Source organism: Felis catus, chromosome A3 (assembly GCF_018350175.1).
Source record: "Felis catus isolate Fca126 chromosome A3, F.catus_Fca126_mat1.0, whole genome shotgun sequence".
NCBI classification, from domain to species: domain Eukaryota; kingdom Metazoa; phylum Chordata; class Mammalia; order Carnivora; family Felidae; genus Felis; species Felis catus.
In genome coordinates this window covers 22503250-22518897 of record NC_058370.1, presented here as the reverse complement: position 1 = coordinate 22518897, position 15648 = coordinate 22503250, and the positions used below count along the sequence as shown (strand labels likewise).

General features: G+C 43.7%; 1 protein-coding gene and 1 long non-coding RNA gene across 6 annotated transcripts in view; one reads left to right on the top strand and one right to left on the bottom strand.

The window, feature by feature from the left end:
* SAMHD1 (SAM and HD domain containing deoxynucleoside triphosphate triphosphohydrolase 1) overlaps positions 1-1599 on the bottom strand; it is a 55717-nt gene extending 54118 nt beyond the window's left edge. For 3 of the 4 annotated variants that reach the window (XM_045053652.1, XR_006595203.1, XR_002154558.3), the window contains exon 1: positions 1257-1599. In XM_045053652.1, the coding sequence (XP_044909587.1) occupies positions 1257-1464 (208 nt within the window). In that variant the 5' untranslated portion in view covers positions 1465-1599. The remainder of the gene's footprint in view (positions 1-1256) is intronic. The other variant, XM_003983547.5, reaches the window with a different exon arrangement.
* Positions 1600-1618: 19 nt separating this feature from the next.
* The window catches only part of LOC111559774, a 53228-nt gene continuing 39198 nt past the window's right edge, over positions 1619-15648 (top strand). Inside the window, exons 1-4 of one of the 2 annotated variants that reach the window (XR_006595204.1) lie at positions 1619-1754; positions 3574-3627; positions 10060-10171; positions 13332-13412. This is a non-coding gene — a long non-coding RNA (uncharacterized LOC111559774). The remainder of the gene's footprint in view (positions 1755-3573; positions 3628-10059; positions 10172-13331; positions 13413-15648) is intronic. The other variant, XR_002740980.2, reaches the window with a different exon arrangement.

Here is a 15648-nt window from a genome sequence, read left to right as displayed (position 1 = left end):
ATATAAAACTACTTCATCCCCACCTAGTTGCTATTCAGAGAAAACTTCTGAGTGCAGGCCAACCAAAGGGGGGGAGGAGAAAAAAGAAGTACCATTTCCCACACCATCAAGCTGTTTTTTAAGTCTTCAAACACTAAGTCCCTCCGACCCTAGACAAACAGGACTCCACCCTATAACTGCAAAAATTTATTAAACTTACAAATGGGTAAGACAGAGAGAGGTTAAGCTTCACATCCGTTAGGGCAAGTTTAGATCTCGACTGGATGGATGCTTGAACTGGAGCCAGTTGCTTAAAACTCACAACCCACACATTTGCCCCATGTGATGTGGCCAAGTTGTGGGCTGCTGGGAGTCCGGTGGTCAGCTCAGCACTCCCAGTGTCATTCAGATTTAACTAGGCAAACTGATTTTGGAGACCAAAACAGAATCATTACCAAGCTCTACAAGTGTGGTCAACCAACATGCACTGAGCCCTGCTGGCATGCTACGGTAAGGCAATGGGGATGCAGGGATGTGCCCTCCCCCTTAGGAAAACCCCGAGTTGAGGGGCCAAGGGAGGAAACTTAAACTTGAAAGCAAAACACACTCCAAGTGCTCAAGGAGCTGCAGGAGCACAGAGGGGGTCTCCCGAGCCCCGTGAGTCTGAATGACAGCGCCCCTCCGACTACGGTCTGGGGAGAACGTTCTTCTAAGTCACAACAGGGACCGGAGGCTCGCCTGCCCCGCGCTGGGGTGACCAGTTCCCGAAGAAACCCACCAGCCTCACACCAGGTGCCTCACCCAAGTTCACAATCCTCAAAGTCGGCTTCCCCCCCTGCGGGTCCCCAGCCCCAGACGCCCCATTTCTCCTCCCTCCATCTCCGGGGGGCACTCCTGGGCGCCCCTTCTGGCACCTCCAGTCCCCGTCTCAGGCCCCCGGTTCTGGAGGACTCTCCGCCTCAGGTCGTCCCCCCACTCCCCCCCCCCCGCCCCCAAAACCTCGGCACCCCCGCCTCAGGTCTACCCCTTCTGGTACCTTCCCCGCCGCAGGCCCCCTGCTCAGAGGGGCTCTCCGCCTCAGCTCATCTCCGGCTCGGCGCCCCACACCCCCCGCCTCAGGTCCACCCCTTTCGTATCTCCCCGCGCAGGTCTCCCTTCTCCGCTTCGGGTCCTCTCTGAGGCCCCCAGCTCACTGCCTCGGCGTGCCCTCCCCTCAGGCCCGCGGTCCCCGCCTCGGGTCGCGGTCCCCCGGCCCCGCAGCCCTGCAGCCCTGCTACCTCGGAAGCGTTCCAGCAGTCCGGGATCACTGAAGCCACTGCGCTTTAGGAAGCAGCACACCTGCTCCGGGCCCCAGGTCTGGTGGTCGCGGTGGAGTTTGGGGCCCGGGGAGCTCGCCGCCGCCGCGGAAGGGATGTTTGGCGGGGTTCTCGGGCTGCCATCGCGTCGGGGCCGTTTGAAGGGCTGGTCCGAGTCCGCTCCCTGCATGGCAACAACCAGCGCCCTGCACAGCACAGTCAAGAACCGCGGCGCTGGGACCGCACGCAAGCGCACTGACTGCCGGTCGGTGGGGACGAGTCCGCTCGGCACTGCCAGCCTACTGGCCTCCCGCGCAGGCGCACTGGTACTCAGACCTTGTGGCCGGGCAGCCCAGCCACTTCAGCCACCGGGCCCCCTTGCGCAGGCGCAATGACAGCCCACTGGTCCTCAACAGGTCGGGAAGTTTACCGAAAGGGGCCGACTAGACGCAGAGCCGAGGAAGTGCTAATGCGGGCGAGGTGAGGAAAGAGTGTATCTAGGACCCGTGGAAGCCCCGCCAAAGCCCGGAGCGCGGGCTCCTCTGGTGAATTGCAGGTGTCTTCCAAATGAATATCCCAGGCATACCCTTGGCCGTGTTTCATATGCCCCAAACTTAAACCTAAAAGGCCATCATCAGGCGGCCAGCATCTTCCCAATTGAGAGACCAATGGGCAAGAAGCTGAACTGGAAGACCCTAGAATGATTTCAGATCTGATATGAAGGTAGTCTTCTTGCATTTCACAAGCTCTACGGTATCGCTGGGCAGTTGGAGGGCCCTGGGGGTGCCTAGCCATGAACTCTTACCTTCAGGTTTCCAAACAGAAGCAGACTTCAAATTTCTCTCTAAAAGAATCCTCAACCCCTCTCTCCAGCCCAACTCCCTGCCCAGAGAAAAGGAAGTAAGTGGTCATCCCGATTACTGTTAAACAAAATTCACCTGAGTAGATTTGAAGATCTAATTGGCTTTATTCAATGATTCATGAATAGGATAACATCCTATCTAGTAAGGAGAAAGGAACTGTACAAAATGGAAGATTTTTAAAGACAGAAAGGGTGTAAGACAAGAAAGTCATGACAAAAGAAAGGATTGTTTTAGGCAGAGTCACCCAGCTGTGGGGGGAAGGCAGGGGTCTACCAGGCCACTAACTCACTAGTGCTAGCCAAGAAATACCAGACTGACCTGTTAAAGGTCACAGTTCAGGGAAAGGCTGAAACTGCAATTAGGTTAGACACTAAGTCTTGGTTTGCTGATGTGGGGCCTCACACGGGTGATTTCATTTTGGACCTGTTTCTTTTCCAACATTACTTAAAACTTATCTTCAAGGACTTTTACCACCTGGTCGTAACAGCCTGTAAAAATGGGAGGCATGCCCCCGTCAATTTAGTCACTTGGGGTGGGGGGGGAGGACCAAACTTCCCTGTAAATCCTAGTTCATGCAATTAACTAGTAAAAAGACTACTGCTACCACCACTAAAGCCATTACCCCTCTCCATCCACCCAACCATAGACCCATCTAGGGGATAAAGAGTGTATGAGGCAGATTATCATCAAGCATTATGAACTAGTGGTCTGGTAGAGAGCAAAATATTACTAGCCATACACTTAGAGCTTTACTGTGGTGCCAGGCATTTTCCTAAGGGTTTTACAAATATTAATTCATTTATGTATCGCAACCACCTCAGGGTGTAAGAAACTAAGATACAGAGAAATAAGTAAATAATTTGCCTGTGGTCACACAGCTAGTAAGTGATAAAGCCTGGATTCAAACCCAGGCAATCTAGCTTGGCTCCAAAGTCACTTGCTAACCTGCTTGTTAATGGGAATTTTGACATAGAATTATATCAGGTAACTCAAAATTTTCAATTGCTCCTTTGTCCCACAGAGCCATGGTGAAAAGTATAGAGAGGGGTACTTGCCCTCTGTCTGCCTAAAAGAGCCAGGCTCAGCAAAACATGCCCTTAAGCCCCAGAATAATTTGAGATGAGAAGAGAGAGTTGCCAAGACTTGTGAAACCAAAACAAAGGGGTGAAAGAGACAACAAATAGCACATGAATGAAAGCCTTATATTTCAAGTTGGAAATGGCTGGCTTAAAAACTTGTATTTTTTAGACTTATGGGAAAATCTGCCCTGACAGCAAGGTTTCCTTGGCAGTAGAAGGTGATATAAGCAGGGTTTTAAGTTTAACCAACTGGGTTTGTTCAAAGCAGCTGCTTTTGAGAACTTTAATTTTCTATTTGTCTGTGTTTGTTAAAGAGTGTAATTTAATTCCATATTTAGTATTTCCTCTACTTTCTAGGGGCCCTAGATCTTGTGCAAGATGGTTGGTTACTTGCTCAAGGTCACATGGCTGGTAAGTGACAGAATTGAGATTTTAAGCTGACTCCCAAACTTTGGTGCTTTTTGGTTTGCCGAAGAGAGTTAACTCTATTTACAGTTCTGGTGATCTTGTTCCTTCTATCTTTCCACAACTTGGGAACAGTTACCTACTTGACATAGGCCCTGTGCTCTGGTCATGTTAAAGGAGATGACTGCTCAGACTCGCCTCTGATTTCTCACTCACCATAGTTAGGACTAGAAAAAAAAAAGGTAATTTCAAATTAATTCCAAGCCCATTGCTTAATGACCTTGAATATCTCCAGCAATTTTTCTCAGCCCTTCCCCAGCTACCTTCCACCTACCCAGCTGAGCTGGGCAATTTTATTTCTGTCAGCATTAACCTTGCGGTTTTTATCTCTCCGCAGCTTCCTCTTCAACCAGTGCTGCTGGTTCTCAATGCCAGCTGTCATCACTGTTTTACTTCCTCTCCGCCCTTTGTGGAACCTAGCCTTCTCAAGACTTCTTTCTTTCTTTCTTTCTTTTTTTTTTTTTTTTTTTTTTTAGTATTTTCCCCAAATCCCAAAGCCAAGCCAAAATTCTTTTTTTTAACTTAATTTTATTTTGAAAAATTTTTATTTTTTAAGTAATCTCTATACCCAAGCCAGGAGGAAAGGAGATCAGTTTATTGAATAGTGTAAGTGATGGAGTATAGCAGACAGTGTCTGAAAGACTTGGAAAAGTGAGTCTCTCTGTTGCTTGGGGTTAGGGGGTTATATTGGAAAGGGGTCCAGGGTACGTGTTCCTTCAGGAAGGCAAGGTAGGGTCAGATCGAAGGTAAGTGTCAGGTGAACAATAGGTGTTATCCTATAAATCACCAAAGGTGGGGATTACTGATGACAGTGTTGATGGAGGTTTGTTCGCTGGAAGCTAATGTCCTGGAACATGTTTGGGATCCAGTTCTTTTTGGATGTTACCTGATCCAGGTGTTTGAGGGCCTAGGATGAACTTAGAGAATGATTAACTTTCTTGTCTTCCCTTCGAGTGGGAACATAGCTTCTTTGTTCTTTGAACAGAGCTGGAAGTGGGGCATGAATTCACAAATCTAAGTTTTGTGACCTGAGCCACCCAGGCATTCCTAAACTTAAAAAAAATAATAAAATAAAATAGAATCCCTTCAGTTTCTGTGCCTCAATCCTTTCACGTGTTTACCTTTACTTCCCCATATATGAACTGTTCCTAGGCTCAACAAAGCAACAAAGCTCAACAAAGCTAAGGTAGCTTTCTTTGGGAACAACCCCTGCCTTCTTTTTGGGCTGCCCTTCTGATAGTACAGCTTTGTTTCAAAACTGGTGTCTCAGACACTGGCTTACTGTGCATCAGGTACATGGACAAGTTTCCCTCTGGTAACATCTCCTTCCCTGTGCACACACAACGGAAAGACCACGTGAGGACACAGCAAGAACATGGCTGTCTAGAAGCCAGGAAGAGAGGTCTTACCAGAAACCAATTGTGCTGGCACCTCGATCTTGGACTTCCAGCCTCCAGAAGTGTGAGAAACTAAACTTCTGTTATATTTAAGCCACTGTCTGTGGTATTTTGTTACGGCAGTCCTAGCAGACTAATACATATGACCAACATGTTTGTACTAGGTCCACTCCTGAGTTGATGGCCTAAGGTTGGACATTTTGACTTCGTGGTTGCCAATCTTTGGGTCCCAGGCTTCTTGGTTATTATGCAAAATAAAGTCACATGGGGGCGCCTGGATGGCTCAGTGGGTGAAGCATCTGACTTTGGCTCAGGTCATGATCTCACAGTTTGTGGGTTTGAGCCCTGTGTCGGGCTCTGTGCTGACAGCTCAGAGCCTGGAGCCTGCTTCAGCTCCTGTGTCCCCCTCTCTCTCTGCTCCTCCCCAACTAGCGCTCTCTCTCTCAAAAATAAAGATAAAAAAAAAAATAAATAAAGTCACATGTATTTGTCTATTTCTCTACTCTTAAGAGTGCTGTCATTAGTAACAAAACACATAATGATTCAAGTATTAAGGAAGGCTTTGTTCATTTTTTTTTTTTTTACATTCCTTCCCCAAGTTAAATATCTTGTTTACATTGTGATCCTTCTCACTTAAAAACTCGACCCTTGGGGTGCCTGGGTGGCTCACTCAGTTAAGGGTCCAACTCTGCAGCTCAGGTCGTGATCTCACATTTCCTGAGATCCAGCCCCATGTTGGGCTCTTCTCTGGGCATTTGTATTCTTGGGACTTGTTCTGGAGGGTGGGTGTCTCTATTATCAACAAGGATAAGGATTTCAGGCTTTCTATAAAGGTGGGACTTCAAGCCTGTAACTTGGGTGAGATTGGAGTTACACGTGCATAACAAGCATACTGAACTTATTGTGAGTTAAAGTGGACCAATAACCATAGTGTTTAAGATGCTCTTATTCACTTTTTACAGGACTGAGAAAAGCCTCTATCCCTAGGAAAGAGAAGTACCACATACATTTGAAGTGGTTGCCAGAGAGGCGCTTGGCTGGCTCAGTCGGTGGAGAATTCCACTCTTGATCTCAGGGTGGTGACTTCCAGCCCCACCTTGGGCATGGGCATACAGCTTACTTTATTATATTTTTTATTAAAAATTTGTTTTGTTTTTACATTTATTTTTGAGAGACAGAGTATGAGTGGGGGAGGGGCAGAGAGAGAGGGAGACAGAATCTGAAGCAGCCTCCAGGCTCTGAGCTGCCAGCACAGAGCCCGATGCGGAACTCGAACCCACAAACTGTGAGATCATGACCTGAGCTGAAGTCAGACGCTTTAAGCGACTGAGCCACCCAGGCACCCCCATACAGCTTACTTTAATAATAATAATTAAAGAAAAGTGAAGCAGCTGCAGGAAAGTGAACTTTCCCTTATCCAGTCCTCTCTGAGTTTTGGGGGGGGGGGGTGGGGACTGGCACCAGATTCTGAGGAGGACAGCAGTGTTCCTTGGTGAAAAGACCCTTTTCCTTGGGAAAGTAGCGAAGGGGGCACTGAATCTTCAGGGTGTTGGTGGAAGCTGGTGCTAAGGCTTCCAAAGTGGGAAGTTTAGGGAAGACACAGTAAAGGTGAAGCATTTGGGGTTTGCAGGAGGCAACTGGGAGACAGGGTTTAGAAGAAAATTGAGTGAAGGGAGAAGATTGTCATTGGAGGTCATTACCACAACCGCCCCTGCCCAACACTTTTGTTATCTGGGAATCTTTCAACAGGCAGAGTTCCTTCTGTGGGCACTGGGAGTGTGAGGATGTGCTCTCAAATGTAAACAGACAGTTTTCCAGAGCAAAGGAAGAAATGAAACTTAAGAGTACAGACTTCCCAGAATACAGGGGCTCCTTACGTGAATCTGAGTCACTCAAGACTAATACTGAGAGACATTGTATATCATACAGATTAAAAATTAGGCTGCAGTTGAAAGACAGATGAATGGATAAAGAAAATGTATATACTTGTAGTGGAATACTACTGAACCTTAAAAGAAGGAAATTCTGACATGCTACAACGTGAATGAACCTTGAGGACATTATGTTAATGTCACAAAAAGACAAATACTTTATGATGTGGGAAACAAAGGCAAAAGAAAAAGTTAAATTTCCTTACTACCTACAGCCCATTGACAAGTCCTTCAAATAGGCGGAATGAACTCCTCTGAGAGCTCAGCTCCCTCAGTGTTGACACTTTGCTAAGGGCAAAAGGCAGTCTTATCTCAACATTATCCTGACCCTCCAGGATCCTGTGAGTCTAGTTTAAACATATAAAAATTCTGGGGCGCCTGGGCGGCTCAGTCGATTAAGCGTCCAACTCAGGTTTCAGCTCAGGTTATACATGTTCTCCTGGGTTCATGAATCCAAGCCCTTCGTTGGCCTCTGTGCTGACTGTGTGGAGCCTACTTGGGATTCTTTCTCTCTCCCTCTTTCTCTGCCCTTCCCCCACTCGCACTGTCTCTCTCAAAATAAATAAATAAACTTAAAAAAATAATAAACATATAAAAATTTCTTTGGAAACTTCCTCAAACATAGGTTAGCAGTCATCCTCCAAGCATATGGCTCACTGATATACATCTGAAGGGTCTCATGACTGAGGATTTACTACACAGTAATTTTTCATTGACCTTTTCCTAACAATAGCTAGCCTCCTCAGGGTCCTGGAAACCTTGTTTCCCAAATTCCTTGGAGGCTTGTGCTTTCCCTAACCCTCTCCCAGCTTGAAAATATATAATCAGTCACCCATCACAACCCCAGTGCCGCTCTTTCTGTCAACGAGTCTGGACCCGTGTTTTAATAAAACCACCTTTTTATTTTTAGAAAGAGAAAGTGAGATTGTGAGCAGGGGAGAGGGGCAGAGGGAGGGACAGAGAATCTTAAGCAGGCTCTACACTCAGCAAGGAGCCTGGCGTGGGGCTTGATCCCATGACCTTGGTATCATGACCTGAGCTGAAATCAAGAGTTGGGTGCTCAACTGACTGAGCTACCCAGGCACCCCAAAAAAACCACCTTTTTTGCACCGAAGACATCTCAAGAATTCTTTCTTGACCATTTGCTCCGAATGCCAACATTTCCACATCAATTCCACTTATATGTAATGTGGTATCTGGAGTAGTCTAACTAATAGAAATTAGAATGGTGGTTTCCAGGAACCAGGGAGAGGAGAAAAGGAAAGTTGTTTAATGGGTATAGTTTCGGTTTTGCAAGATGAAAAATTCTGAAGATTGATTGCACAACAATAGGAATGTCCCTTTTTTTTTTTTTTTTTTTAAAGTAAGCTCTATTTCCAACATGGGGCTTAACTCACAACCCAGAGATCAAGAGTCACGCGCTCTACCAACTTCACCAGCCAGCCACTGCCTTTAATTTCCAATTTTGTACAAAAGTTTTATTATAGGATTTTATGAGCATTGAGTCTGGCACATAGAAAATGCTCCATACATATGAGTTATCATTATTATAAAAAGCATCCCTAAGCCTCCTTCTTCATTAATTCAACAAATGTCAATATCATACTTTCTTTAATGCATCATTCCACACTTTGGGGAAACCACAGGGAAAAAGTACTGCCTACATGGAGCTTATACACACTTGAAGTTTATATATTCAACTATATGCACTTACTAAATTACTAGTGGTAGATTCAGATAACACGAGTAGATCATAAGTTCTAGGAAAAAAAAAAAAGAAACCAAAAGTACAGGAAAGGCTGGTTGGCCTAGGAAGTGCTGTGCTTTGGCATGGGAACAGAGACCCAAGTGAAGGGAGCCTATGTGGTACTCCATTATATGATGAGTATCTTTAGTATTTTAATAACCTTGTATCATAATGTTACAAATAATGCCTGATTAACTTTGCAAACATTAGACTCACCAAAATTTATACCAAGTTCTTTTTTTTTGGCTTGTTCATTTGTTGCTATGTATTTTTTTACTTAAAAAAAAAAACCTTTTTTTAATGTTTATTTATTTATTTTTATATTTATTTATTAATTATTTTTTTATTTATTATTCTTTAAAATATGAAATGTATTGTCAAATTGGTTTCCATACAACAGCCAGTGCTCATCCCAACAGGTGCCCTCCTCAATGCCCATCACCCACTTTCCCCTCCCTCCCACCCCCCATCAACCCTCAGTTCTAATATTTGAAACACATTCAAACAAAAAACCTCCCAAACACCCTTTTAATCTTTTCTTGTTTGATGATAAAATAACGTAAATGATGATACATCCATTCATTGGAACATAACCATTAGAATTGTTACAGAAGGGGAGCCTGAGTGAGTCAGTTAAACGTCCAATTCTTGGTTTCGGCTCAGGTCATGACCTCTGGGTCCTGGGACAGAGCCCCACATCCGGCTCCATGCTGGGTGTGGAGCCTGCTTAAGATTCTCTCTCTCTCTTTCCTCTGCCTGTCCTTTCTTGGGTGCCCGGGCTTGGGCACTCTCTCTCTCTCTCTCTCTCTCTCTTTTTTTTTTTTTTTGAGAGAGAGAGAGAGAGAGAGAGAGAGAGAAAGAATTGTCGGAGCGTCTGGATGGCTCAGTTGGTTGAATCAGACTCTTGATTTTGGCTCAGGTCATGATCTCACGGTTTGTGAGTTTGAGCCCCACATTGGGCTCTGTGCTGACAGCAGGGAGACTGTTTGGGATTCTCTCTCTCCCTCTCTCTCTGCCCCTCCCCCACTCATGTGTGCGTGTGCTCTCTCTCTCTCTCTCAAAATAAATAAATAAACTTTTAAAAAACAAAAGAAAAAGAATCATCTTGGGGCATAATTTAGACATTACAATGATAAATCTGCCATAGTATGTGATATAAATGGATATATGATCCATTTCTTACTAAAAAAAATACACAATATATGTATTGAAAAAAGTCTAGCAAGATTCACATCAAAAGGTGGCCAGAATGTGGAGCAAATGGAACTCTTTTTTTTTGTTTTAAGATTTTTTTCTTTTTTAGGTAATCTTTACACTGTATGTGGGGCTTGAACCCACAACGCCAAGATCAAGAGTTGCACTCTACCGACTAAGCCAATTAGGCACCCCACAAATGGAACCCTTATACACTGCTGGTGAGAATTCAAAATGGTCTACTTTGAAAAAGGACATGTCATTACCTTATGAAGTTAAACATATATTTGCCATTTGACCCAGCAATCCAATTCATAAAATAATAAAAGAAATAAAAATATAAGTACAAAGACTTGAATGCAGATATTCATAATTATTAATAACACAAAACTAGAAACAACCCAAATGTCCATCAACTGGCAAATAGATAAATGAATTGTGGTATATGTATAATCTGGTAAATAACAAAATCAACCACGTAAATTTAAAGATTTAACTGGATTTATTAAATGATTCATGAATCAGGCAGCACCCCATCTAGCAAAAGAGGTGCTCCATGGTGTAGTACAGAATGGAAAGGTTTTTTTTGTCTTTTTAAAATCTATTTATTTATTCTTGAGAGAGAGCGAGCGAGCATGCATAAGCAGGGGAGTGGCAGAGAGAGAGGAAGAGAGAGAATCCCAAGCAAGCTCCACATTCAGCACGGAGCCTGATGCGGGGCTCAAACCTACCAACCGTGAGATCATGACCTGAGCAGAAATCAAGAGTCCGAGGCTTAACCAACTGAGCCACTCACGTGCACCTCAAAATGGAGAACGTTCTTTAATTTTTTTTTTTCAACATTCATTTATTTTTGGGACAGAGAGAGACAGAGCATGAACGGGGAAGGGGCAGAGAGAGAGGGAGACACAGAATCGGAAATAGGCTCCAGGCTCTGAGCCATCAGCCCAGAGCCCGACGCGGGGCTCGAACTCACAGACCGCGAGATCATGACCTGGCTGAAGTCGGACGCTTAACCGACTGCGCCACCCAGGTGCCCCAAAATGGAGAACGTTCTTATAGGATGGTGGGGCAAGAAAGTTATTAGCAGAAGAAAAGAAGTGTTCCTGGCAAGGCTGTTTTTTAGGGGGAAAAGCAAGGTGTCTTATCATGCAGGCTACCTCATTTCACTTTGAGGGGAAAAGAGGACCCAGGTGCCTGCCTGATTGGCAGGAATTGAAAAATTCCTGACTGACCAGTTAAGACTACATTTCTAGGGGAACTTGAAACTGCAATTAGATTATGTATTAATTAAGCATTGATTTGGGAACTTGGTCTAAGTAACACTATTTTGGGCCTCTGTTTTGTTTTTTTTAATGTTTATTTATTTTTGAGAGAGAAAGAGCATGAGTGGGGAAGGGGCAGAGAGAGAGAGGGAGGCACAGAATCTAAACCGGCTCCAGGCTCTGAGCTGTCAGCAGAGAGCCTGACACAGGGCTCAAACTCGGAAACGGCAAGATCATGACCTGAGCTGGTCAGTCGCTTAACCGACTGAGACACGCAGGTGCCTGTTTTTGTTAACAATCCATAGTATGGGCAGTTATTTAGCAATAGAAAGAAATTATCTACACATACAACATGAATGAATCTCAGAAACATTACACTAAGTGACAGAACTCAAATACAAAAGATTACATACTGGGGCGCCTGGGTTCCTCAGTTGGTTAAGCATCCAACTCTTGATTTTGGCTCAGGTCATGATCTCATGGTTCAGGCTACCACAGAGCCTGCTTGGGGTCCTTTCTCTACCTCTCTCTCCCTCCCTCCCCCTCTCTCTCCCCCCTCCCCCTCTCTCTCCCCCTGCCCCTCCCCTGCTTTTGTACTCTCTCTCTTGAAATAAATAAACATTAAAAAAAAATTTTTTTTAAAAAGGGGCACCTGGGTGGCTCTGTTGGTTGGGCGTCCGACTTGAGCTCAGGTCATGATCTTGTGGCTCATGGATTCAAGCCCCATGTTGGACTCTGTGCTGGCAGTTTGGAGCCTGGGCCTGCTTTGGATTCTGTGTCTTCCTCCCTTTCTCTCTGCCTCTCCCCACTCATGCTCTGTCTCTCTCTCCTTCAAATATAAATAAACACTAAAAAAAAATTAAAACAACAAATAACAAACAAAAGGTTACATTGTGCATACATATATTTTATATTAAAGTCTAGAAAAGGCAAAACTATAATGATAAAAAAGAGTCAACAGTTGACTGAGTAGAGTGTGTGGTGGGAAGGATGTGGGGAGGGCAGGGAAGATCAGAGGGCACAAGAGAACGTTTTGAAGTGATGGAAATTTTTTTTTTAAATGTTTATTCATTTTTGAGAGACAGAGACAGAGCATGAACGGGGAAGGGGCAGAGAGAGAGAGGGAGACACAGAATCTGAAGCAGGCTCCAGGCTCTGAGCTGTCAGCACAGAGCCCAACGTGGGGCTTGAACTCAGTAACTTTGAGATCATGACCTGAGCCGAAGTCGGACGCTCAACCAACTGAGCCACCCAGGTGCCCCTGGAAATATTCTATATATGGATTGTGGTGGTAGTTATACAACTATATACTATTATTAAAATTCATCAAACTGTATACTGAAAATGGGTACATCTTACTCTATGTAAATTATACCCCAACAAAGCTGGAAAAAATTCAGTGTAGCATATACAACTTAAGACTTACACATTTTCCTTCATGTGAAAAATAATTGTAATACATTTTTTTAAGATTTTATTTTATTTATTTTGAGAGAACGAGGGCACAAGTGACTAGGGTCTGGGGGGGGGGCGGGGAGAGAGAGAAGAGGGACTCATGCTCACCAGAACTGGGGCTCCAGCATACCTGATTCGGGGCTCAAACTCATGAACCCCAAGATCATGGCCTGAACCGAAGCCAGACACTTAGCCGATTGAACCACCCAGGCCCCCCTAAAGATTTTAAGTAATCTCTACACTCAATGTGGGGATGGAACTCACAACCCTGAGATCAAGAGTCTCATGCTCCACTAACTGAGCCAGCCAGGCGCCCTTGAGGTCGTTTGTTTATTAAAACAAGCCCTGGCCAATTTTATTAAAGAGGTCATCTTTTTAAATTTAACAAATTTTTAGGAGCGCCTGGTTGGTTCTGTTGGTGGAGTGTGAGACTCTTCATCTCAGAGTAATGAGTTCAAGCCCCACGTCATGTGTACAGATTACTCAAAAATAAAATCTTTAGAAAGATGACATCTGAGTGCTGGGACTATAGTTTGTTTTGCTTTTGTTTATGTATCTTCTAATTTCTCTACAATAAATGTGATTTTCTATAATTAATTATTTCCCGAAGTGATGATGATGATGATGACCTAATGAAGTAACATTCAATTTGGTTTGGCAGTGCAGTGTCAAGGAGGATATTTGAACCTGGATCTCCGTACTCTTGGCCATTATACTCTTCTGCTGGCTTCAGACTTACATGGTAAGAACAGCCTGGGATGCTTAACAAAACTGTGCATCATCCTATTGAATCTGTATGGTTCATAAATCTTCAACAGTGATTCTTACCATTGGGAATTTTGATGGGACTATTGTCTAGATGTAGGATCTGAGGATCTGAAACCTCCTGAACATTTTCTTAACATATTAAGGGTCTGTCATTGATGCCAAATAACCTCACATATATATTAGTTACCCCACCTGGAATCTATCATCATTAATCCTTCCTGGAAAGTCATCCCTGACTGTGACCCCATACATGCTCAGTCAGGTGACTCTCTGTCCCCACTACCAGCATCCGAAAGTGTACAGCTCTTCTTGACAGGTGTTTACTTAATTCAGGGACTGGTGCACGCTCGCCCCTGAATTGCGATAACAAAAAATGCAAAAATGCCTCCAATCATTGCCAAATGTCCCTTAAAGGGGCAAAATTACTCCAAAATTAAGAACTACAAATTTGTGTCTCATAGCAGTCTAACCATCCTCTCCTCCAGCCTCTCCACAGCTTCAGATTCCTAAACCTTGCTATTCAAAGTGTAGTCCTTGGACTAGCAGCATTGGCGTTAAGGGAGCTTGCTAGAAAAGCAGAATATTAGGCCCAACCTCAGATCTACTGAATCAGGATCTGAGTTTTACCAGGATCAATAATCCCTGGTGATTCCTATGCACATTAAATTTGAGAAGCACTACCAGGTCTCTAACTTACTTGGGGGTGACTATCACTTGGAACAGAGGTTAACAGTTCAACAAAATTTCTGGAGATGATCATTCCATGGTAAAGGGCAGGACCTAAGAATCTGTATTGTTATCATGTGGCTCAGGTAATTCTCATCCTTGGGCAAATTTGGGAATTGCTACTCTAAAATAAACATCAGATTTTGTCATTATCCACCTAAAATTAAAATCTCTTTAGTGACTCTCCATGGCCTACAGTAGTGATTCTCAGCTCAACCTTAGGTGCTTACCTAGGAAGTATTTAGAAATCTGGATGCTAGGCTGTTCCCACTAAAAACTCTAGGGGAGGGACCCACCCACTGGCGAATTTTTCAAAGCTCCCCAGTTGCAGCCAATGTTAAGAACCACTGGGAATGATCAAGCCTGAGCTGCTTAACCTAGATTAGAAAACCCAACTGTGAAAGGCCCCTGCCTGCGTTCCTAGCCCTATTTTGCGTTGTATTTTTGCCTGTGCATACTACACTCCAACCTCACTGACCTACCTGTAATTCCCAAACCTGTGGTACAGTCATGCCTCTGGGCCTTTCTACAGGTTGTGCTCTCTGAATGGCAGTTATTCATCCCTAAGGACTGAATTACCACTTAGCTCCTTCGCCTTTAGAGTAATTTTAGATTTCCTTCACACACCTGCCCAGACAGAGTAATTCATTCTCTTTTCTGTGCTAATACCATGCCTCTTTGTGTAGAGCACTATGACTATACTTATTACATTATATAGCTGATTCTTGAACAACGTGGGTTTGAACTGTGCAGGTCCACTTAACAGGCAGATTTTTTTTCAATACAGAACAGTACTGTATTTTCCTTAACATTTTTTTTCTCTTATTGTAAGAATACGATATATAACATATAAAACATACAAAATATATGTTAATCAACCATTTGTTATTGGTAAGGTGGAATTCTGGTCAATAATTAAGTTTTTGGGGGAGTCAAAAATTATACACGGATCTTTAATGGCAGGGCATGAGGTGTGTGTGTGGAGATGTCAGTGTCCCTAACCCCCACGTTGTTCAAAGATCAACTGTAGTAATGGGTTACAATTATTATATCTTGAGAATGAAAACTAAGGCTGGTTTAGTTTTATATCCCTAGCACCTAGCTAAGGGCCAGGAATATGGTAGGCAGCTAGTAACATTTTTGACTTAGTGAAAGTAGTATAAAAGAAGAAAAAAAAGAAGAAAATAAAAATGAGCAGGAATATTATTACTTTCTTTAAAAATCTGAATTAATATAATCTAACATTAAAATCTTAATAAGAAAAGAACTTTAAGCTGTGAGTTTCATCTGGAGAAATATGCGTGAAGGCACTAAGAGAGAAATAAAACCTTTCCTTAATTCAGTAACATAATTTGGTCCACAAATTCATTCCAAGGAGTTGAAATAATCCTGTTTCTTTATGTGTCTAAGGCATTTTTTGAACTGAGGTAAAATTCACCTAACTTAAAAATTACATTTTTATTTTTTTTAAATAATCATTTTAA